Genomic DNA, 27500 nt, shown 5'->3' on the forward strand with positions numbered 1-27500 from the left:
GAACCATGACTCCATGTCACATACCCAAAATGTGACCAAATGAAAAAATTTGTATAAAAATATCAACATAAAACAACAGAAAAATAGCTGAATATGAAGAGAATTCCTGGTGGTTATCAACAATCACTTCGCGTTGAATGTAAATGTAAGTCCAAAATGAAAGGTTATTAAACCCACAACACACAACAATGGGACAAAGATTAATGCATAAAATGAATAGTCCCCTTTATTGAAATCATTTATATTAGTGCAAGCAAATTCGCAGGAAAATTAAAAGTTTAATCAACCAGATAGATACAAACAGGTGAGAACAAAAAAATTAACATTTGAAGAATGATATCTCCCTGTTATTAACATCAATCTGGTGTTGGTGTATGGAAACATAAACCAAAATGAAAATCCAAAATGAAAATGTAAATAAACATTCAACAAAATAAAATTAACAATAGGAATAAATTAACAACGTATAAAGCGAATAATTCCACTCTGTTATTAACACCAAGCTCGTGTTGACGCATGTAAATAAACACACCACAATGAAACGAAAAGGTAAAATAAAAAATATTAACAAATATAAAAGAGAATAATTTTCCCGTGTTGCTAACCCCAAGCCCGTGTTGGCGCATGTAAATACGCATGCGACACGGGCCGAAATAGGCTGGCTTTTGACAGCGCTAATGTGGAATAAACAGTCGCAGGCAGAAATATACATTTCTGGTGGTAAATATGCGAGCGGATGTTATTACGTGTACGTTACTCATTCGCATGTTAAGAGTCGCATTATTCGCTGGTGTTAAGCCGTCCAATGCCCTGAAATGCTGCGAATAAACGAACGTTTGGGAAACGGGTTTTATTGCGACGAATTCCTCCGACTTGTTGTGGCTTTCCAGTTGCGTGAAAATTAGATGCAACATCAGCTCTGAAATTAGACGGATAATTCAAGTGATGACGATACTAGTGACTGAATTAATAACGAGAAGAACTCGCGTTTTAATTGTCCAATATTCAGCTCAAAGTGAAACTATTACATTTGTCTTTAACTTTGTTGCATTCACTAGTTCCATTGGAAAAATAAAATGTGAGGTGTTGAAGCGTAAATCTTTGCCATAGGAACCTGAAGCTCTCGTCACTTAACAAAGGGTTTCGGCCAAGTGTAACTTATTTTATAAAACCACGAATAAGTTCGCGTACAGCATGAAAACTTGCATGAACGATTTCTTAAGGATACGTATCCAATGCTCAAACAATCGACCAAATTCATTTCTTTCTCGAAATAACTAAAGAACTGTTACGTCCATTTTCGAATCGAATTCGAAAGCGCGCGAGACCTGGCAAGGTGTGCGTGTGTGTGCGCTTGGAGGTCGTCGCTTGGCATGAACTGGTTCCTTCTGGCCCTAACGATACCGAACAGGCCCTATACTCTGCCGGGACCCCTTTGTCATTGCACGTGCGTTGCTGCTAAAACACTCGCTGTGCCCTACCGGCGTGCCAAACGTACGATAGCGACAATACGCGATCCCGGCTCTTATCGGAATTGCTATGGTCCAGTTCTTTCGCCGGATTGCTAATGCAACGTTATTCTTACGCCCGATTAAACGGTGGATATTTTTAGACTCTCCATCTAGATTATAAACCAGACCCCTTGTCTTTGCTGGACGAGGTCATAGCAACGCGAGAGTGACCCAAGTTTTGATCGTGGTGAGAAGCATCTGACTGCCACTTCGCAGCCAGTTCATCTCAGTTGTCAACAGCTGGCCGTTCCGATGAGAACGTTCCTCGGGTCTCTTTGGCGCCTCCCTCGTCTGGTGTTTGTGTCGCGCGCCTCGTCCGTTTCCTGCGAAATGGCTTAAGTTTAAAACTGCATTCTGTATTTTCCTGATCAATGTCATAGCTGTATCCAAAGAGCCTTTTTTTTTTTACATATTCTGTAAAAAGACTTGTCTTCAAAAATATCCATGAATAGTAAAAGCTGAAACACTGAATTCCCTAATAAAAGATTTCGCTGAATGATGCCATCGAATGTGGCTATCGATGACAAAAACGAGAGTGAGTGATCATGAATTCGAAGCGCGTGGTTTGTTTGACAGCTGTTGAGGCCAAAATGGACAGAAAGTATGACACGATTCTCTTCGTGATTCTTTTCACCCTCCTCCTCAGCACCGAAGGTACGTAAAACGTTTGTGTTTGGTCCGCTGACTGGATAGAATGAATCTTTCCATTTTCAATTACAGAGAATAAGATGCTGATCTCTTTCTCTCTCTCTCCCTCCACTTCTTAAAGATTTAGGAACTAAGAGTACGTAAGTCAATGCATAACTAGTTGATATGCAAATCTGTCTATTCTTTTCACTGTCTTCTTATATTCAGTTAGATAACAGTCCAATTACGTTGATTTCTTCACGGGAAGAGTTTTCTGTACAAACCTCTATGGTATTTAAAAGATGATAATATTACTAATCTATTATTTAGTTTTACGACGTTGCATAAACTTATCAGTTTTTTAGTCAAATAGTAAAAGTGAAAAAAACAGCTGTAATTTATACAGTTTTTCTGTGAATAACTTATTCATTAAATCCCAGTGTAAACTCTCACTAAACCGGAAAAATTACTTGCAATAAACAAACTGCCTAATGAAAAGACTTACTGATATTAGGTTTATTGGGTTAAGGGGTCTCCTCATCAACCCGCATTTTCTATTCATTTATCATTTAGGTAATCATTCTAAAAAGCAAAACCACTAAAATATACGGAAAGTATTTTAAAGTAAATAAATCTACGTTTTCATATGAACATGGTAAAGATTTTTTTATAGTTAGTCCCATAAATGTACCTCGAAATATTTCATCTTCATCGGAACGTTTTCATAAAGGAGTTTTTAATTACAAGTTTCGTTTGTAAACCTTGTATTATCTTTCCAGATCACATATTTATGTATCTCTTCCATAATATTCATTGGCAATGAAAATTTTATCAAAGCCAAAAGTTTTCACGGTTTGTGTGAACATGTTAGCAAATAGGCTACACGTTTTTAGTATTATACGTTTATCCAAACCACAAAGTCAAGATATAAAGGAGTTCTTGCTTGTAAATTTCATTTGTAAAAACTTGTGTTATCTTATACATCATGTTTTTAAGTAGTATGTCTTCCCAAATATTCACTGGCTGTCAAACTTGTCTGTATATTTCATTTGTAAACTTGTGTTATCTTATACATCATATTTTTAAGTATGTCTTCCTAAATATTCATTGGCTATCAAACTGTTATCAGAGCCAAAAAACGTTTTTACGGTTTGTGTGAACATGTTGTTCGCATCTTAAATAAAAAAAAATAAAAATAAAAATGAAACATAAAAAGTAGCGAATCAACAAAAGGCAGAGAAAGTCAATCTGTAGATGTGCTTTTGTGTAATCATGTGGCTTCCATTTTTTCCCCCCAAAAAAAGGACACAAACGTTTTTTTTTTTTTTTATACCCACGACTGGGGAAAACCGCCTTTGAGATGAAAGGGTTTCCCTCTTTCCTTATCAGCTTCGGGTGTGTGTGTGTGTGTGTGTGTGTGTGTGTGTGTGTGTGTGTGTGTGTGTGTGTGTGTGTGTGTGTGCTCGAACTCGAAGATTAAAGCAAATGCTCTTTCAAACGTTCTTTCCTTCGACCTTTTTTTTTTTTATTATTTTTTTATCTTTATCTTAACTCTCAAACGAATCTTTGATGTAGGAAGAGATATAGTTTGTGGGAGATATAGTATGTGTGTGTGTGTGTGTGTGTGTGTGTGTGTGTGTGTGTGTGTGTGTGTGTGTGTGTGTGTGTGTGTGTGTAACGTGCGTGCAGGCAAATGTTGAATGTGAACAGGAGTAAATTTCCTCCCCATTTTCAGTAAAATATATATATATATATATATATATATATATATATATATATATATATATATATATATATATATATATATATATATATATATACATATACATATACTGTATTTATATATTATTGATAAGGCAGAGGAAATTTTCTCCCATTCACATTCAATATTCGCATGCATGCATACACACACATACACACACACACACACACACACACACACACACACACATATATATATATATATATATATATATATATATATATATATATATATATATATATATATATATAACATTCTAATACAGCAGAAGCACATACCAGTTATAATTCCCTGTAGAGGAAGTTAATCTCAAGATATATATAATTCGATATTAACCAGTATTTCTTTTAATGAATATAAAATGTCACACATTTATAAGTGACAAGAACTCATAACCTCCTAAGTATTACAAATTTATTAATGAATTATCTTGATGGAGATGGGTTGATATGGATTCTAAGTAGAAAATATAAAGAACAGGAATATATACTCAGAGTCGATATCCACCAATATCTCTCTAGATGGCCGATTGGTCAAAGTCGGCTGTTTGCCCGTGTTCTAAACCCAAGGCCCAGGTTCGAATCGTAGCCGGGGCGGAAGTACTAATCACTTATAATCTCCTTTAAATGTAATGTATCCCCAAGGGAGAGTGAATTCTATAGTACACGATATTTGTAGGTTGTTGGTTCAGAATACCGTATATGTATGTATATATATATATATATATATATATATATATATATATATATATATATATATATATATATATATATATATATATATACATACATATATATATGTGTGTGTGTGTCTGTGTACGTATATATATATATATATATATATATATATACACATACATATATACATATACATATTCATCAAAGCACCATGAAACACTTATACGAATTAATCCACTGATTAATACATCAACGAAAGGATAAATTGGTTATTCGGGAAAAATGGAAAGTAATCCAATATATATAAAAGAGCTTCAACAAACAAATCCCTCCCCAGAGAATTCCTGTCTTTATTGAAGAGACTTTTAATCTCGCTGGAATAAGACACGGGACTGTTGACAGATTGATTTATTGAATTGATCAATTCCCGTCACATCCCTCCAGAATTTAGCATTGGCTGCTGCAAAGACTTATTGGAAAGTCGAAATCGGTTCAATCTTTTGATGCTCGTGTGTGTGTGTGTGTGTGTGCGTGTCTAGATTTACATATGCGTGTGTGAATAATTGCGTGCACATGTCTATTTGTGTATTTTTCTGATCTGTAATATTCACTTAACACTACACAGATGTAGAGAGATTTGTTGTTAGTGTGTGTGTGTGTGTGTGTGTGTGAGTGTGTTTGTGTGTGTGTGTGTGTGTGTGAGTGTGTTTGTGTGTGTGTGTGTGTCCTGATGTGCATTACTGTGTTTAATAAGCTCGATCATGTAAACTCGTGCATGTCTATTTTCGTGATAATCACTTAACTCGACACTGGTGTGTAAATAATTGTATGTGTTGGTGTGTGTGTATATATTCGTGTGTATGTGTCTGTTTCTTTTATTTGTTATATCAGCTACGCCATGTGACTGAAAACAGATTATATATATGTATATGTATATATATATACAATGTGTGCGTGTATAAGACTGTATGATTATGTATCTGTTTCCAACGTCTGTCTCAGCCATTTATAATTCCATTGGAAAGAAATCACTTTATGAATCATTTGAAATGACTGCAATCCTCCTTTCATTTCCGGTCATTTTGAAAGTAATGAGATTAAAAAGGATCTCGCAATTGCCCAAGAAGATTTTTCCGATTAGATTATGTTTCTTGTCGTCAGTTAAGCCATAATCCCCCTTTTCTGCCTCTTTGCCATCTCTCGTTTCATGCTTGCGAAGCTATTTCATGCTATTTCACCTATCGTTTCTCGTGTGTGACACTTTCACACTTAATTTTGCAATTGTTGTTTTCCGCACTTACGTCAGTTTCAGCCAGTGAGGAAGAGAAAACCTTTTAATATTCATAGGGACCAACTCTCTCTCTCTCTCTCTCTCTCTCTCTCTCTCTCTCTCTCTCTCTCTCTCTCTCTCTCTCTCAGTGAAATACTAGAATTAGGAATCTGTCTAGCATCTGTGACCTTTGTTGCAGCTGTGACGTCAGGGTAATGTATAATAATCACTTATTACTAAGAACATGAATACTAATCCTATAAGTAAGAGACAGAAACAGCAATGATAAAAGTCTTATATATATATATATATATATATATATATATATATATATATATATATATATATATATATATATATATATATATGTGTGTGTGTGTGTGTGTGTGTGTGTGTGTACATATATATATATATATATATATATATATATATATATATATATATATATATATATATATATATATATATATATATATATATATAAATATATATATATATATATATATATATATATATATATATATATATATATACAGTATATATATATATAATATATATATGTATACATACATATAGGCTATATACAAGCATATATATATATATATATATATATATATATATATATATATATATATGTATGTACATATATACTGTATATATATATATATATATATATATATATATATATATATATATATATATATATATATATATATATATATATATTTTTGTTTATAAAATACTATCATGCACTCCATGTCCAAAAAGAAAACGAAAAAGGTATAAAAAGTCAGATAAGTCCAAAGAATATATTATTAAAATGCACTGCCTTTTAAGCTGAAGGTAACTGCTGAGACTTATTTTCTTCTAATTTAACAGAAGGTTCGACGAATTACTCATATAACATCCAAAATGCAATCAATTAACGACTCATCATCTCATCGAGTTTCTCTCTCTCTCTCTCTCTCTCTCTCTCTCTCTCTCTCTCTCTCTCTCTCTCTCTCTCTCTCTAAATATAAAAACCAAAAAGGTAGAGATCGTTGTCCACCAACATTTTTTCACAGCCAAACTTCCCCATTGTGAAGGTGCTTAGTTTAAAATTCTTGGCGTCATTGGTGACAGTACGACCACCTTTAAGCAAAAGTCCTAAACTTATTTTCTTTCTTTTGTGTCCATTGGCCCAAACAGTGATGCACTCTTGATTGAATGATTTTCTGGTTAAGTTTTACTTCTATTTTTCTCATCAAATGCAATGTTAGAATTGTTTCTATATCAAGAACAGGTTCGATATTTGAATTATGTTGTGTGTATAATGCAGTAGATAAGTGAATATAAATATAAACATATGCATACATTTATATACTCACATACATACATACATATACATATACACATATATATATATCTATATATATATATATATATATATATATATATATATATATATATATATATATATATATATTTATATACATAGATAAATAGATAGATAGATAGACAGATATTTGTGTATATAATAATCCACCTTTTATTAATCATAGATGTTGCCATTTAAAAATATATAGGTTATGTACTTTTTGTGAACTAGATAGCACCCAGAACACCCAGCCGATGACAGATTGAATGTTACATAAAACAGTGGATTCTAACATAATGTTAAGTAAGAGCAAGCTCCAGATGTTAGGAAAATAGAGTTTTAGGTCTGTACTAGAAAACAACGTTTTCTGTTTACCGAATCTAGGTGCCTCATATATATATATATATATATATATATATATATATATATATATATATATATATATATATATATTTGTGTATGTATATATATACAGTATATATATGTGTGTGTGTGTATCAGTAAGAACTAAAAGGTAGAGAAATTGTGTGGATTACGCTTACAGAGGTTTACCTATTTTAGAACAGTGGCTAATGTTTGCAGATGGTTCGGTGATGAGGAGAGAATGGAAGAACTGAGGACGGTGGGTTGTTGAAAAGAGTGCACACTTCAAAAGTTTAAGGAGGAGGGAGAAGAGAAAGACCTAGAAGGTGCTTGATAGATGAGTGAGAGAAATACTAGAAAGCACGGACCTCAACATCCAGGAGACGACAGATTGCGTGCAAGATGAAAGTGAACAGATAGTGTGTGTACGTGTTTGTGTGTGTACGTATGTGTATATGTGTGTGTGTGTTTTGTGGGTAGGTGGGTGGAGGTGGAAGCACTGTCGAGTTACTGATAAGCCTTCTGAGGCAGTTAATGGCATGTGTTGCTCCTCTCAAATTCTGCCATAAATGTGCAAAATTCAATATTTTGTCTTTTTTTTATAAATACCGATATCTGAGAGAGCAGTTGACTGAACGGGTATTGTTGTAATGTCGTGTGTTGTTCCTCTCAAATTTGACCAAAAGGAGCAAAATTCAATATTGTGTCTCTTTAAAAATACGTGATTTCTGAGAGAGCAGTTGACTGAACGAATATTATTGTAAAGTCTTGTGTTGTTCCTCTCAAACTTTACCATAAAGTTGCATAAATTCAATATTTTGTCTTTTTTTTTAAATCATACGATCTCTTAGAGAGCAGTTCACTGAACTGATATTAATATAATATCTTGTGTTGCTTCACGCAAATTTTACCATAAATGTGCAAAATTCAATATTTTTTTTTAAATACGCGATTTCTGAGAGAGCAGCTGACTGAACGATTATTTTATTGTAATATCGTGTGTTGTTCCTCTCAAATTTTACCATAAAGGTACAAAATTCAGCAATTGCCTATTTTTTTTTTAATCATACTATTTCTGAGAGAGCATGTGACTGAACCAATATTAATGTGCTGCCCCTTACTGAGAGAACAGCTAATTAAACGCATATTTTTTCCTGGTGTAATACACTGTTTTTTTCTTTTTGCTCCTTACAGTGAAGGGACCTTTTCAATTTGCGTTCGAGAATCGAGAAATTTTCATTTGCATTTTTCCGTTACCAGTCAGAATTAAGGCCTTTTTTTATTTATGGTACACATTTATGGTAAAACGATGATAATTATCACCGACAGCCTGAAACTGTACAAGACGCATTTTTGCTCTTAAAGAACAAAGTATCTATATTAACTGTCAGGAAGCTTCTCCCATTACACATGGGAATGAATGACACAAACAATTATGATTTCCTGAGATATCTGATCCACCTTCCAGATCGGTCATTCACGCATCTCTCATAAGAAATTAGCTTCGTCAATGTTACACCTACAACTAGAGGTAGTTACTCGGATTTGTCAAAAAGGAAAAAAAAAATTGGATTTTATATCGTCATTGAAAGCCTGTTTGCAAAGGGAGTCGTTTAACAAGAGTCCATTTCTTTAACTTATTCGCATGTTTTAACATTTCTATTAGTTTAAACTGCTTGGTCGAGAGTTTGATTTCATGCGACGCTAAACTTTTTCCTCTTCTTGCAACAGTATATAATCTTTTGAACTCTAATTTTTGTAATGTAACGCTTTGGTAAAATTCTTTTAACTGAGTGTAGCAATCAATGATGTTTTTTTGTGCACCTGATATGATCATTAATCCGCAATTCATCCTCGTCTTAAATAAATTAGAACAGAGAAACTGGACTGGATTTAAAATCTGTGGCTTTTGATAATTTCATAATCTTTCACTTAAACAGACTTACTTTATAATGATTTCATTTGTGATGTATTAATATACGAGTAAGTATATGGGAGTAGCTATGTTATGTTAGTGTTTGTTAATTGCTGAAGTGTTTCCAGGCATTTAAACGATAATTATTTGAGAGGGTTAAAGTGAAAAAGAATGGTGTTTTCTCAGGTATCAAAATAAAAAGCTTTGCAGGAGTGATAAGCCAAATAAGAATAGAGGTTATTACTTTTAAATAATTCATATATATATAATTTACATATGTGTATATACATATATATATATATATATATATATATATATATATATATAATATATATATATATATATATATATATATATATATATATATATATATATAGACAGACATATAGATAGGTAGATTGATAGATAGATAGATATACATTATACTCGTAATATGCGTATGTTTGTTTGCCCGTGCCAAATACTAACTCCATAACCCACATTGAAGAAGGCAAGTTAATTCTAACATCCATCAAAATATACCATTAAAGAGAAAAACAACCACAAAGGAAGCAGAAGAAAACAGAGAACCGAGAGCAACTCACCTGTTTGTGTGTGTTTGTGTGTGTGGGGGTGTTTGTGAGTGTGAAGCATGCAAGTCCCCACGCGAGAAGCCCACCTGTTGGAGGCAGGTAATAAAATTAACGGCATCAGCGACCATCGCCGTGTATTGAAAATGGCTGAATGAGGTGTGTCCACACTCAGAGCTGAGTGGAGTGTTTACTTGTCTTTATTTGGTATTTTTCTTTATTTTTTCTAAGACTTGAAAGAACGTAACTTTATTTATTTTTTCTAGATTTTTTTTTCGACGACTAGAAATGACCGAACTTTATTTATTTTTTCTATATTTTTCTAAGGCTTTTACTCAATTTTATTCATTTCTTTTTTTTGTGAGACTATAATTAACCAAGCTTTATTTATTTTTTTTCTATATTTTTTCTACGACTAAAAAGGGCCTAACTTTATGTATTTTTTCTATATTTTTTCTAAGATTAGAAAGTAACTAAATTTATTTTTTTTACATTCTTCTGAGGCATTTACTTAATTTTATTTATTTCTGTTTTTTTCTCACACTAGAATTAACCAAATCTTATTTGCTTTTTCTATATTTTTTTTTTATAAAACTTTGACTTAATTTTATTTACTTCTGGTTTTTTCTAAGTCTAGAATTAACCAAATTTTATTTGCTTTTTCTATATTTTTTCTAAGACTCTGACTTAATTTTCTTTATTTTTTCTATATTTTTTCTAAGACAAAATACCTAACAGTATTCTTTTTTTCTAAGAAGAAAAAATGTAATTATATTCTTTTTTCTATATTTTTTCTAAGAAGAAAACCTAACAGTATTCTTTTTTATATATATTTTTTAAGCCTTGCAAGAACCTAAGGGAATTCTCAGATCTCATTTGCACGGTCTGCGAGATTGTAAATGAAAAATCATTATTTTACTTCATCTTGAAAATTCTAAAGGGATTCATTAAACGTCCATGCTGGCAAATTTTCATGGGCAAGATGGTTTAAATTAATACATCTAAATTCATATATTAAGCAAGAAATGCACCATGCTCGGTGTAAAATACATTTTCGTTAAGCTGTTCTTAAAATACTGAATACTTCTGTCAGTAATTGCAATTTATACGAATTGATACCACGCCGTTCAGTCAGCATTTGTGACATGGTATCAGATGCCAAGTGCTTCAAAGTAATAAGAAGCATATTCATATAAGACCAATGTTCTGAAAACTAGTTACAAAAAACATACTGTAATAATGGATATGTTCATGTCTGACCTGTGACGGATTTATGCATTGTAAATCGAAGAGCTAGAATAATTCAGCTTGTCTGTTATTGCGAACTAATTTCATATTCTTCACCTGTCACCTGAAATGATGGTTTAATTTAAAACGTAACAATATTCTTTTCCCTCATATCATTTTTTTCAGGGCAGAAAATATTTACTGAAATAAAACTGGGATTTTCAATCACTCGTTTGACGAGTTACTAAATTCACAAAGTTCTGTTTTCAGAATCGTTGCAAGATTGATGTTTTCTTGCAACAGATATAACAAAAATAAAAACAAAATACTCCGTTAAATTCTTATCTGTTAATAGTAAAATCATTACACAATCCTATTTTTTTTATTTTTTTTATTGTAAAAACTAATGTTTTCTACTAAACATCTAGAATACTGTATAACATACGTATAATTTTTTTCTTATTGAAACGCACACAAACGCATATACTGTATATATATATATATATATATATATATATATATATATATATATATATATATATATATATATATATATATAGAGAGAGAGAGAGAGAGAGAGAGAGAGAGAGAGAGAGAGAGAGAGAGAGAGAGAGAGAGAGAGAGAGAGATACATACTGTATATTTATAACCACTTAGAGTGTCTGCGGTAAAAGCGAATTGACTAAATAATACCGAGATGCATTCAGGAAGGAGACCTGATTATAAGAAATACATGATTTTATAAGTCGACTCTCCATAAGTAGAGCAGAGAAAGAAGAACCAAAAAAGTACAATAAGGTTATATGTAGGTTATATGGGGATTAGCACAGAGGTAATGGAAGAATAAGATGCCTTAGAAAACAGTATGAAAAGCTCAAATCTATAAAGAGAGAGAGAGAGAGAGAGAGAGAGAGAGAGAGAGAGAGAGAGAGAGAGAGAGAGAGAGCAGCTTACGCTAAAAATGTGGGCGAAGAACGAGAGAATTCAAATTACACACACGGCAGGAATCTTTCTGAGAGTCGGAAAACTTCATTGCTGGGCCTTTTTGGCCAGAGAGAGAGAGTTTTGGAGTATGGCCATGGTATGGTGGAATGTGATTAAATAAAATAAAAACATAGTTGTCCATCTGCAAAGGATGTACTGTCAAATATTCTACCTAACTTACACGTGTAGATTATAAATACGCAAATTTTCAAAACGAAATGTAAAAGTAGTTCGACCTCTTTTACGCCGTATCGTAGGCTATGTATCTCAATATAATTTCTTAAAAAGGTTTTATCCGTTCAAGATCTTTTTTACACAAAGTTTTGTCTAATTTAGGCCATTCTCCGTATTTTTATTCTTGTTTGATCGTTCTGGCATAAACATTCCCGAGAAACTTGTTGTCGCTATATCTTGAGATCTCTAAAGTCTTTACTGAGAAACTCGTATGGTTCCTACAATCTCCGGAAACTCACAATTAATCGTTTACTCTCTACTCCCTGCAGGGGGTAGTGCCGTCAGTGAACCTCCCGCGTGCACTGTAGGCACCACTTAAAGTTCTTTGCAGTGTCCCTTCGGCCCCCTAGCTGCAACCCCTTCATTCCTTTCACTGTGCTACTGTGCATATTCCCTTTCTTCCATCTTACTTTCCACCCTCTCCTAACAATTGTTTCATAGTAGAACTGTGAGGTTTTCCTCCAGCTACACCGTTCACATCTTTTTACTCTCAATTTCCCTTTCAGTACTGAATGATCTTATATTTCCAAATGCTTGGTCTTTGACCTAAATTTTATATGCCCTTCCATCCCATTTACTTTCTATTACTGACTTTCCAGATTATCATTCCTCTTCCATCTCTACAGGTGATTGCGATTGTCAGTTGTCATCTGTTCCTGTCCCCAATTTCCATCCATGGACAGAAATTGGGGACAGGAACAGATGACAATTGACAATCGCAATCACTTGTAAAAATGGAAGAGGAATGATAATCTGGAAAGTCAATAATAGAAAGTAAATGGGATGGAAGGGCATATAAAATTTAGGTCAAAAGCCAAGCATTTCTATCCATGGACTCTTCATGCATACTCCTTCCTTTATTTGGCATCTATTTTGTATTTCTATTTTCTATCTGCGTTTTCATTCAGTCTCGAATGTATCTTCCTCCACAGATCACCTCTGGGAGTAAGCGTCTATCGGAATGGAGAGATACCCAGTAATTAAATCATGCTTAGTGGTCCCAAGGCAGTTTCTACCTCCTCTCCCACTCTCTCGTCAGTAATAGCATTGTTGCGTTTGCTTGCAGCGCAAAACGAAATGTACACAATGAATACGTTTAAGTGGCACCTCTGAATTTTTTAGACACCACCGTAGAAACTGAGAGATTCTGTTTCTAACTTGTATTTCTCTTTTATATTTTTTTCCTTATCTTCGTCACCATACCTTGATCGTATTAGCTGTCACTAGTGGTCTATTGCTCCATCTTTTTTTTAAAATGAATAATCATATTATCAAGACTTTTCCCCCTTTCTTGTCCCTGGATTCTCTTTATTTGCTGTCTCTCTTGTACAGAAACTGGTTTCGAATTCGACATCTTCACTCCAGGTAATAGAAACAGGTACCTGTTTCTTTTCTCCACCAACCCCCCCCCCCCTTTGTAGAGGGATAGTGCCATCAGTGCATCTCATGCGGTGCACTGTACACATCACTCAAGGTTCTATGCAGCGTCCCTTCGGCCCCCAGCTGCAACCCCCCTTCATTCCTTTTATTGCACCTCTGTTCATATTATCTTCCTTCCATCTTACTGTCCAACCTCTCCTAACAATGGTTTCATAGTGCAACTGCGAGGTTTTCCTCCTGTTACACCTTTCAAACCTTCTTAAATCTTAGTTTCCCTGCCAGCGCTTAATGACCTCATAGGTCCCTGTGGCCTAAATTTTATTCTCCAATTCCAATTCTTCTCCCGCCCACCCTCCTTCCAACAGACACCACTGCCATCCTTCCTTTAGTACGCAGCCTCATCCTATCTTCTCAGTCTTTCCTACTTTATTGTTACTCGACTTACATAGCGAAGGAACGGTTAACAGCGAATAGCAAAGAACACACTGAAGGTGGTGCGCGACCTTCTACAATCCCAATAATAAAGTTAAAATGAAAACGCGTCCTTTGCCTATAAAGCCACAGTAATATGCAATGTTGGTTACGATATCCTATAAAACTTGAAAGTCTAAGTTAAATGACTCATATATAAAAGTAAATCCACGCGCATGTGTTGTGTACGTATATTCATACATATACACATGTTTATTATTTATATACATACATACATGTATGTGTGTACATATATTTATGTATGTATGTATGTATGTATGTATGTATGTATGTATGTATGTATGTATGTATGTATGTATGTGTGTGCGTGTGTGTATTTATGTATTTATATATGTGTGTATGTGTATGTATGTATGTATATATATGTGTGTATTTAAGTATTTATATATGTGTGTATGTGTATGTATGTATGTATATATATGTGTGTATTTAAGTATTTATATGTGTATGTATGTATGTATGTATGTAGGTATGTATATATATATATATATATATATATATATATATATATATATATATATATATATATATATATATATATATATATATATATATATATTAGTCACTTGCTACTAACGTAATACTGAGTGATATTAGAGGAGATTCTACTTGTAATATTGCTGGCAGCTGTAGGCATAGTGATTTTGATACAGTAATCCCAGAAAAAAATATTATCATTATTTCATTACAGTAGTTATATTTCAGGCTCAGACGAGGAAATAATCTACTGTATTACACTCTCCTCGCTTAATTAATCTTTTATAAAGAATAAAGCAATAAGCCCTTTGGAAAATCCCCCGTAGGTAAATGTATCAGCAATGGATATACATTTTTATTTTGAAAAATGTTTCCTGACTGATTTAATCCCTGCTTACATAGTTGTTACCGATTATTATTTAATAAAAGAAAATGACAATTCTGCTTTATCTCCTGAGCTAAAATATCAATGTTTCCTCTCGAAAAAGAGCGACAGTTGTAAGGACAACCCTTGCCAATGCCCCAACTTTAAGTACAAGAATATATAAATGAAAGGAAAATAAAAAAAAAATGTGGAGCTTACTGCAAAAAGAAGCACAAGACTAGGTTCCTTCAAGGCAAGACTGCTATGGAAGCCAAGAAAAAACTGAGGTATTAGGCTGGTTTCAGGGCTTTGCACCAGATGGGGCCAAGAAAAAACTGAGGCATTAGGACCGTGGCCAAGAAAAAAAACTGAGGCATTAGGACCGTGGCCAAGAAAAAAACTGATACATTAGGCTGGTTTTAGGGCTTTGCACCAGATGGGGCCAAGAAAAAACTGAGGCATTAGGCTGTTTTCAGGGCTTTGCACCAGATGAGGCCAAAAGAAAAAAAACTGATGCATTAGGCTGGTTTTAGGGCTTTGCACCAGATGGGGCAAAAAAAAAAAATACTGAGGCATTAGGCTGTTTTCAGGGCTTTGCACCTGATGAGGCCAAGAAAAAACTGAGGCATTAGGCTGGTTTCAGGGCTTTGCACCAGATGGGGCCAAGAAAAAAACTGAGGCATTAGGCTGATTTCAGGGCTTTGCACCAGGTGGAGCCAAGAAAAAAACTGAGGCATTAGGCTGGTTTCAGGTCTTTGCACCAGATGGGGACGAAAAAACTGAGGCATTAGGCTGGTTTCAGGTCTTTGCACCAGATGGGGACGAAAAAACTGAGGCATTAGGCTGGTTTCAGGTCTTTGCACCAGATGTGGACAAGAAAAAACTGAGGCATTAGGCTGGTTTCAAGGCTTTGCACCAGATGAGGCCAAGAAAAAATTGGGGGCCTAGGTTGGTTTCAGGGCTTTGCACCTTTGATTTTAGATTAAGCCAGCATTGGGCTGGCACGGGCTCTTGCTCTAGGACAGCCCGCAAACAGTCACCGAATCAGGCAATCACAGGATTTCCCATTTCTGTCGAGTCATTGTCGAAAGATGCTTGTAGTTTTACTTATTTATTTATCATTCTTTTATGGAGTAGAGCATATTTACCAGTGCATGCTAACTATCTAAATCAGAGTAATTCTTAACAGCATAAGAATTGCTTATGGTAAACCCCTAACCAACCCCAAAAAAAACTGTTGACATCTAAATAGCAATTGGGTGTACCGGGTACCCTCCTAATTTCTCTTCTATTACTCCTTAGTATTTTGTATACTGTATAGATTACTGTCTGTGTGTGAATGTATACATGTGCATGAAGCACGTTTGTATCAATCCACGAGTATACAGTATGCCATGCTATTCAAGAAAACATATACACAATATCTTTTTATAGGCTTGAACCTGATCGTGCAGACCAGAATAGAAAGAAAACTGTAGAGTCTATCAGAAAAAACTATTGGCCAAACAATAAAAGAAAAAATAGTGGCAATTGCTGGTAATACGCATACATCATGTCTTCCACATACCTCGGCAAGTAAAAATAAATACATTAATTAATTAATTTATAAATAGATAGATCGACAGATAGACAGATATATAGATAGAGAGATAGATAAATAAATAAATAAACATTTTTTTCCAAATTTAAGCAACCTCTTTTTCCCTGAAGGACTTCCAGCTTCTCACCATAACCCCCCCCAACTTCCCCCCCCCTCCCTTGGCCCAACCTCGCAGCAGGAAAATGGCTCTGTTGTAGCATGCCCTTGAGCTTAACACTCGTCTGGAATCTTATCTCTGCCGACCGAAAGCGAACAGCATCTCCTTAACACGTTCAAAGGATCTGAAGCTTTCAAACTTCGGACATAATCGGATTGGAAAAAGAAACCATAATAAGCAAAACAGCTCTTTCTGATGTTTTTTTTTTTCTTCTCTTCCATGTCCTATTCTCTAACAGGATGGAAAAGAAAAAAAATATAAGGAGGGAGGTTTCCTTCCCTTATTTTTTTTCTTACCATGTCTTATTCTCTAACAGGATGGAGAAGAAGAAAAAAAAAGATAAGTAGGAAGGTTTCTTTGCCTTTGAAACATACAGTTCTTCCGAGCTGAAATAAAAAGAAATAGGTTAAATATACGCCGAAGTTTCTTCGGTGAAATCGAGTTTTTTGTACAGCATATAATGCTGTATGAAACTCTCAGCCACGGCCCATAAAACTCTCAGCCGCGGCCCACGAAACTTTCAGCCACGGCCCGGTGCTGGCATGTGTTGTTGGCACCTATAGCGGTGCCAGACTCATGATCATGGCTAACTTTAACCTTAAATAAAAAAAAAAAAAAAACTGAGGCTAGAGGGCTGCAATTTGGTATGTTTGATGACTGGAGGGTGGATGATCAACATACCAATTTGCAGCCCTCTAGCCTCAGTAGTTTTTAAGATCTGAGGACGGAGCGACAGACAAATAGCCATCTCAACAGTTTTCTTTTACAGAAAACTAAAAACGAAAACGTTTTAGACCTTTTAATGTAATTTAATAAACGAGTCATTGGGCGAAACCAACAATAAATATCTCTGAAAAACCGTAATTTCTTTTAAATTTTGTTTGCTTTATCAGTTGTATGGTAGATTAATATCATATATTCTTCTGAGCCGCTATATGAGAAGCAGAGGCTTTACTTAGTAACCAGCGGAATTCTACTAATTAATGAAGTACAAAGTGAGCATCGAATTTCTTATCACCCCGTAGGGGGGTTAGTGACTTCAGTGCACCTCATGTGGTGTACTGCAGGCATTACTTAAGGGTCTTTGCAGCGTCCCTTCGGCCCCTAGCTGCAATCTCTTTCATTCCTTTTACTGTATCCTCCTGTTACACCCCTCAAACCTCCTTACTGTAAGTTTGCCCTTTCAGCGTTGAATGACCTTATAGGTCCCAGCGCTTAGCCATTGGCCTAAAATCTACATCCTGTATTTTGTCTGTTTTTATCGTTTTAAGTACGAACTTGCTTTAAAAATCTAGCCTTCACATGCAAATTTCTCGATCTCTAGTATAATAAAACCCCTAAAATTGTGAATGACAGGAATGAGGGCAATTTCACCTGAAAATATCAATCATCTAACCAAAAATACTGGAATAAGATGTCCTATTTATCTTAATTCTGTTTCCATCTCCCCTTCGTATTTTGCATCCAGCGCAAGACGTCTGATTAGATTCGCATCTCCTCCGGCGTGTGCTCATTCCTCAGAAACTCCTGAAGTCCCGTTTCCATTAGGCCTAACTAATATATAATTAGGGGAATGTGCCGTCTCCAGTCACCCCCTGACACCTCGGTGAAATACGTGAAAGTGTTGTGGGAGAAGCCTACGATGTCATCGCTTATTTATATATTTCTGCGGCACTGCTTTGAATGCAAGTTTTGGGCAGTGAAGTAAGATATGAGAATGATGTCAAAGAAATTGGTTTGTAAATTTTTTTCTTTGAAATTCTCTCTCTCTCTCTCTCTCTCTCTCTCTCTCTCTCTCTCTCTCTCTCTCTCTCTCTCTCTCTCTCTCTCTCTCTTTCTCTCTCGTTTTCTGTTAGTGTGTGCGTGAGTGCGTGTGTATGTTTGTGTGTCTGCATGTGCTTGTTGGTAGGGCCAGTAAATGGCTACCCATGATTTAAAGTAGATAAGAAATAAGGCCGGGAACGACATAATTTATTCAGTTATAACACAAACCGTACAAAGTAAAATCTCTTTCTACATATCACATTCGCTGGACAAAACCAACAGAAGGATTTGGTCTTTTAAACTCTGAATTCCGTGCAGTATCAAAGGCATACTGAGAGAGAGAGAGAGAGAGAGAGAGAGAGAGAGAGAGAGAGAGAGAGAGAGAGAGAGGGGGGGTTATACATTTACTTTCGATTCAAACTAATTTTTCTTAATACTCGTACTTTTATCATTTACACAACTTCCCTACGCAACTAATTATTAACTGAAGCATGTACTGTACTCTGTTGATATCCATCCACACTAAAGTTACCTGCATCATCACACTACCTCTGTTTACTAATTACAAAATTGAGGTGGCTTATATATGACAAACTCTTCCCTATACATAACATGCCACAAACCTGTACGACAGGAGTTCCCCTATCTGAAGAAGTCTCTTTGACAACTTGCCCAAAACAAACATTTGGCCCTTTCAACCAAACAAGGCGCTTTTATAAGTTATTCTCTGCTTAATAAGAAAAACAGCCCTCTATTCACTTTGAGTGTTTAATGCGGAAAGGATGCTTCCCAGTGCTCCATAACTTCTTGGTTATTCGGGGATCTGTATTCGACATGCCTGGAAAAGTTTGGTTGAACGGCGCTTCTCCCTAGCAAAGTATTCTAAGTGGATTACATAAAATGAATTCTGTTGTATATGACCGGATTAAAGAAACGTTAATTGGCGTTTATTTATGTGTGATTGTTTCATAATAAAAAAATAGTTATATATATATATATATATATATATACATATATGTATATATGTATGTATATGTGTATATATGTATGTACATATTATATATATATATATATATATATATATATATATATATATATATATATATATATATATATATATACATATATATATCACGTTTATTCATTTATTTATGAATGAGGGTAATATTCTGCGTGTAAATCAACTATCTTGTCAGTTAGTGTAAATCTGACGACATAAAAATATCGATCTAACTTCAATATGTGAGGATTATTCCTGAATACCAAAAAATATATAAAAGCACACACAAATAAATTCCACACACATTATGCATATATGCGTATGCATACATACACACGCTGTATATGTGTACGTACACACACACACACGCATATATGCATCAAATCACTGAAGACTACGATGTATCTGCATCACAAACAGCTATACAAAAACACCAATTAAAAGCAAACGCCCTAGTGACACACACTATGCATGTATGTATGTATATATATACGTACATACACAAACTATATATTATTGTATCCACACACACGCACACACACACACACACACACACACACACACACATATATATATATATATATATATATATATATATATATATATATATATATATATATATATATATAAAGAAAAAGAAGAAGATATATATATATATATATATATATATATATATATATATATATATATATATAATTTATATATAATATATTTGTATATATATATTATAATTATATATATATGCGTGTGTGTGTGTGTGTGTGTGTGTGTATGTGTGTGTGTGTATGTGTGCCTGCACCCAGCAGGAGAAGGGTGAAAAGAAATGACTTCAACCAAGCGCTTTCGAGTATTTGTACACCTCATCATTGTTCAGGCACAATTACCAAGGAAATAACAGTCACAAAGACGACTTCGTGGCAAGACAAACAATGCTAAAAAGACAAACAATGCTAACAATTGCTTGCCAAACAATGGTAATACCTGATAACCTGCCTGTACTTGTTTCAAAATCCCCTTCGTTAAATTTTCATCCACTTGATATAAACATATAAACCCTGGGCTGATTTTACAAAATTATCCCAGTCTTTTTGAATAATCCAAGACTCTAAATAATGAGGTGAAGCGAAATTTAATAGGATCTTTTATTATTCAAAAGGACTGTGATAATTTATCAAATACCTTGCACCTACCTGTGATGAGGTGTACAAATACACGAAGGCTTTTGGTTCAAGTCATTTCTTTGCGCTCTTCTCCTGGCTGGATGTAGACATTGAATGCATACATGCATACACACACACACACACACACACACACACACATATATATATATATATATATATATATATATATATATATATATATATATATGTGTGTGTGTGTGTGTGTGTGTGTGTGTGTATGTGGTTGATACACATACACAGTCTGCGCACGCATGTACATACATACATAACGTGTGTACGAGTGATTTTGACTGTTTTGTCGTATGAGTATATCCGTTTGTGTATATTTAATATTCAGTATTAGTCGTCACCTCTTGCAAGATCGGCAGCTTTTCACTTACCATACATATAACTGATTTACAGGAAACATACTAGTGTTATTCACCAATGAATGGACAACCGCATTGCACTACTCTAAACATTTAAGCGGTCTCGTACCTTAGCAGATGGGTCTATATCCTCCCAATTTCTCATTCTGTTCGTAATTTCCGTGACATCCAAACTCACTCACTAGGCAAAAGGTTCTGCTTTTTCCCACTAACGCAAGGAGTGTGTGTGTGTGTGTGTGTGTGTGTGTGTGTGTGTGTGTGTGTGTGTGTGTGTGTGTGTGTGGAAGGTAGGTAGGTAGGTAGGTGGGTGGGGTGGGGGGAGTTTGCTCATCGAAGTAAGAGCAGCACCATCCATGAATAAGTAATATTAGTATTTAGCGCGTTCAGCGTCCAGCATTCATAAATGTCAGTTTAGCGATATGGTCTAGGAAATGCCAAGTAAACAGGACGACCTTTATTTCAAATAGCTTATAACTGAAGTCGATTTGAACTTTACATCTTGTCTTCAGTCAGTTTCGGTGACAGCCGGAAACGCATTGCGAAAGTAATAACATTTGTCCCGGCACGGTATGTAGTTCATCGGAGGGAGATTCAGCGTCGTCGTGCAATAAGAAATCTATACATGAGCGAATGTTAGGATAAATACGCGTTTTCCGTAACTGCTATTCTGATGTAATTATTTCCTTAAAGTAATACTGAAGAATTAAGGAAATTACTGATGAATATTTTTAAGCTGTCACTAGAGCATATCGCATTTTTTTTTTACTTTTGCAATTAAAAATCATTAGAATAATAAAAATGACTTTATAATTAAAAACAATGAAAAGCATTAAGATATTTTATACTTAAAATAATTAAAAATATTAAAGTAATTTCTTTCGTAAAATAATTAAATTCATTAAAATAACCCTTTTTTCATACGAATGATTTAGCAAAGAACTACAAAGAACAACGGTAAACATCAGCAAAACTTACCACTTTAATTCATCCAATTTCGATGAGCAACGACCGAACAATTACAGCTGCGGACATAAGCAATGTTGTTGTGCTATGCAGCGAAAGCGCAACAAACACTGACTGAAACAACGGATCTCAGACGAACATCGGGTAAATATCAGAATCCATCACATTGAGTTCGGGAGGGGACCTGTAAACAAAGTTCACACGAGGTTCGAAAGTACTTCTGCATGTGTTTCGCTATTTTTTTTTTTTTTATTCATTCGTCGTAGTTGTGTTTTTTCTGTCTTATATTTTTCTCTTTTTAGTTTTCTGTAAAAGAAAACTATTGTGCCGGCTTTTTCTGTCCACATTATTTTGTTCTGTCCGCCCTCAGATCTTAAAAACTACTGAGGCTAGAGGGCTTCAAATTGGTGTGTTGGTCATCTACCTTCCAATCATCAAACATACCAAATTGCAGCCCTCTAGCCTCTGTAGTTTTTTAATTTTATTTAAGGTTAAAGTTAGCCATAATCGTGCCTCTGGCAACGATATAGGATAGGTCACCACCGGGCCGTGTTTAAAGTTTCATGGGCCGCGGCTCATACAGCATTATACCGAGACCACCGAAAGATAGATCTATTATCGGTGGCCTTGATTATACGCTGTATAGAAAACTCGATTGTGCCGAAGAAACTTCGGCGCATTTTTTACTTGTTTTTTTTTTTTTACTGATTCACCTTATTTGTTTCTTTTGTTTTGGTTTTTATTACAAATATATTACGATGATTTGAATTTTCTTCTGAATATATATGGCTTATTAGTGTTTTTGCCTACCAGTTTAGATAGTGGAGTAGTAGGAATCTGATTTTAAAAATGGCGTAACAGTGGTGTAATGATAAGAGCGGAAGTTATTTGATTTGAGAGACAGACAGACAGAGATGATCACTACATTGTACATATGAATACTAATCACCTTAATCTCTATATAATGCGCATGTCTCGACACGTATACCATAAAATACACAATATTAAAGAACTTTAATATGACCTATTTAGCACCGCATAATTCATTTGAATAACTTGGCCGCTCTGGATCAAATACTATTACTGAACTTGATGACTTTCATTAACGTGAGAAAAAAAAAGCAAATGGCCTTCTGTGAATATATGAATGTATGAATACATCACCTGCATACCAGCAGTCATAATTTACAGAGGAATTGAAAATCAATACGTATCCAATACTTCAGGCATATTCTTAAACATACCTGAGGTAATTTGGTCAGATCATGAATAAAGAACAAGCGTGGAGGTAGAACCCGAAGTTTTACCAAATATTCATGACCTGTTTGAATTTATGAGAGAGCGTTGCAAGGCTTTTTAGCGCGTAGAGCTAAAAAGCCCTGGCGGATATACCTCCTATAAATGAGCAATTTCAAGAAGGAAATATCCACTAAACACATTTAAAGATTGCAGTGATAAATATAAAATACATCAGTCACTGCCAACGCATGCCGTAACATAACAAACACGCCTTACACAAGGATGAGAATTGCTAAACATTTCTATACATACCCTACACTAAATAAATATATCCAGTAACAACTGTTGCATAAAATGTATTCCAAAAAACGCAGCAAACATCACATGCAAATTGAAACACAATAAACATCATGCAAACATTTAAAAAAGAACAAGCAGGACTGTAACGCGATTACACAAATAAAACGAACATTGCATAAACATTTCAGTGCACGGTAAACATTTCCCCACAAACATTCAGGAGGCACAGCAGGCATTCCACAAACACTGCAACCACTTGGGCCTCAACTCCGGCACTCGCCTGGAAATGAAACACGTCGGTTTGGCTGTCTTAAGCAAACTTCATCACGTGTAATTAACTCGTGAGAGCTGTGTTTGGAGAGAAACTTACTGCTGTTATCATTCTTGTCCTTATCTGTTCATTATGTTGAACAGAAAATTATGCGTCTCGGGAAAGAGAACTTGAATTGATACATTAGGTATTTATTACTAAGAAAGAATGTGGATGGTTCACAGTAACGAGGTAAATAAATAAATGTATATCATTAGATAGTTTTCTCCTTTACAAATATATATATACGTATGTATATATATATATATATATATATATATATATATATATATATATATATATATATATATATATATATATATATATATATATATATATATATATATATATATATATATATATATATATATATATATATATATATATATATATATAATATATATATATATATATATATATATATATATATATATATATATACTGTCAAGTACAAAACTGTCTAATGATATAAATTTATTCATCTACCTAATTCCATTTGAAGCATCCACGTTATCTTTTAGTAATAAATATCTAATGCATCAATTCAAATCCTCTTTCCTGACAAGCATAATTTTCTGTTATGGTCTGTAGAACCTTTCTTAAATATATATATATATATATATATATATATATATATATATATATATATATATATATATACATATATATTGTATATATTATATATATACGTATATATACATATATAAATATACATATACATATACAACAAATGATCTACTGTAAAACATTGTCTCTCTCAAGATGCGTGCACCCGTTCAACATGACTCATGTTTACTCAAAGAAATTTCTTCAGTTATATGAAACTAAACGGCTTGTTTATTTGTAGAGCACTTGTAAAGTCCTTTGCAAATAAATGCTACTGAATGAACAAAGCGAAAGCGAAATGGTAACAAAATATTTTCCCAGCTATCACGTGCATCACCGACAATGGCCGCAGCAATATTTAATAAACATCAATATTCACTGGGCGTCTCTGTTTACTAAACATCAACATGAATTCTGCAGAGCATGAATTCTGCAGAGCATCAAAACAGCATCAAGTGTTAATATCTGATGATGAGAATTTCAGAACGCTGCACTAAACAGTAATATCTCTATTCTGTTTAAATGAGTTTTTACACAGATTATCATTTAGTTTCTTTTAAATTCGTAAGTTTATTCTCTCAGTCGCTAATTCTTTTAATACACAAAAAAATATGTCACTACAGTGTATCTGTCAGACAGAACTCTTAATACACGGGTGATGTAACTGCAAGGTAATTTCATCGATTTATTTCATATAAGTTTGTAAATTGAATAATGATTCCATTTCATTAAATTTTGAACGTTAGTTTTCAAAATTGTTCACTTTTTTTTATTACAAACCAATTAAAATATATCAGTAAATTATAAGTATCCGACAGAACTCTTTATTACACAAGTAATGCAAATGCAAGGTAATTTCATAACTGTATTTCATGTACGTTTGTAGATTGAATAATCGTTCCGTTTCATTAAATTCTGAACATTAGTACTCAGAATTGTTCACCTTTTTTATCACTAATCAATTAAACTATATGAGTAAAGTGTAACTATCCGACAGAACTCTTTATTACACGAGTAACGTAACAGGATTAGTATGTGTAACAAAGATCTGCGAAAATTTATCACCTGATCAGATCCCAGAACCGCAAATGATAAGTAAACACGCTCTGCAAATGGACAATTAGTTGCCTAAATAGTGGGAATTTCCTTATTCTCCAGTGCGGTGTAGATATTCAAAGAATTCGCAATGCTCTTAATTTAAATGCTAAATGATCATGTGTACACAATTCCGGGCAATTTTCATATTAATTGGAAAGTTTCATAATTAATGAGAGCAAATTTGTAATAACGCGTTTAACTGGGCTATACGAGTTTTATTATCGCGGATCTTTTTGAGCTCGGCGATATCCATTAGACCTTGGGCTATTTACCAATTCAGCATCCTTTCCTTTAATAATTACGCTTGTTTGAATTACATTTTTTCCAGCATTGTTCGGTGTAATTGAGCATCGCTTATTGCCATAAATACGCATAAAAACGGCCGCACGAACATATATATACACGAACATATATATATATATATATATATATATATATATATATATATATATATATATATACACAGTATATATATATACATACATACATATATATATGTGTATACACACAAACACACACACACACATAGATATATAACTGTAATAGCCCTTAACTTCTCGAATTCTTCGCACTTTTTTGGATACGCTTGTCACTACAAAACCTTAAGATCCAAGTGCAAGAAATATGAAGAAATTGTGATGTCCGGTAGCGGAAAACGAACCCGGGTTCCATAATCACAACTAAGTCACGTTGCCGACCTGAAGAATTCGAGAAGTTAAGAGGGCATTGTGGCTATTACAATTACACATATATCTGGTAAAAAGTGACCAGTTGCATGCACTAAGCTATGGCGTGGCTTACAACAGCGTATCAGTTGCTGATGTAAGCCAGGGCTGCTTTATCACAAACGGAAGCTAAGTTCCCAAGGAAAGCTATAGCCAGCCCTCATCAAGTGGGGAAGGACGTGACGTGATGTTACTCCAAACTAAATAGAAAAGACATTATTCTTTATCCGATGAGTTTCACAGAAGTCTTTCATTTATGACCTGCACCAACCCTTCGTAGACCTTTGTAACCCAAAGCGTAAGGATTTTAAGTCCCTTTAACATCCACAATTGATCCCTGATCCCCTTTTCGTGCCGAGAGTAACCAGATTCGCTGAACAGCAGCACCAACAAGTAGTAAATGTGCCTCCAACAAGTAGTAACTGTGCCTCCAACAAGTAGTAAATGTGCCTCCAACAAGTAGTAACTGTGCCTCCAACAAGTAGTAAATGTGCTTCCAACAAGTAGTAAATGTGCCTCCAACAAGTAGTAAATGTGCCTTCAACAAGTAGTAACTGTGCCTCCAACAAGTAGTAAATGTGCTTCCAACAAGTAGTAAATGTGCCTCCAACAAGTAGTAAATGTGCCTCCAACAAGTAGTAAATGTGCTTCCAACAAGTAGTAAATGTGCCTCCAACAAGTAGTAAATGTGCCTCCAAGTAGTAAATGTGCCTCCAATAAATAGTAAATGTGCCTCCAACAAGTAGTAAATGTGCTTCCAACAAGTAGTAAATGTGCCTCCAACAAGTAGTAAATGTGCCTCCAAGTAGTAAATGTGCCTCCAATAAATAGTAAATGTGCCTCCAACAAGTAGTAAATGTGCTTCCAACAAGTAGTAAATGTGCCTCCAACAAGTAGTAAATGTGCCTCCAACAAGTAGTAAATGTGCCTCCAATAAATAGTAAATGTGCCTCCAACAAGTAGTAAATGTGCCTCCAACA

At 34.3% G+C, this 27500-nt stretch overlaps 1 protein-coding gene across 1 annotated transcript in view; it reads left to right on the forward strand.

The window, feature by feature from the left end:
* The first annotated feature begins 1359 nt into the window (after positions 1-1359).
* LOC136848179 (uncharacterized) overlaps positions 1360-27500 on the forward strand; it is a 51828-nt gene continuing 25687 nt past the window's right edge. The window contains exon 1 of the mRNA XM_067120475.1: positions 1360-2165. Within this exon, the coding sequence (XP_066976576.1) occupies positions 2057-2165 (109 nt within the window). The 5' untranslated portion in view covers positions 1360-2056. The remainder of the gene's footprint in view (positions 2166-27500) is intronic.

Source organism: Macrobrachium rosenbergii, chromosome 18 (assembly GCF_040412425.1).
Source record: "Macrobrachium rosenbergii isolate ZJJX-2024 chromosome 18, ASM4041242v1, whole genome shotgun sequence".
NCBI classification, from domain to species: Eukaryota; Metazoa; Arthropoda; class Malacostraca; order Decapoda; family Palaemonidae; genus Macrobrachium; species Macrobrachium rosenbergii.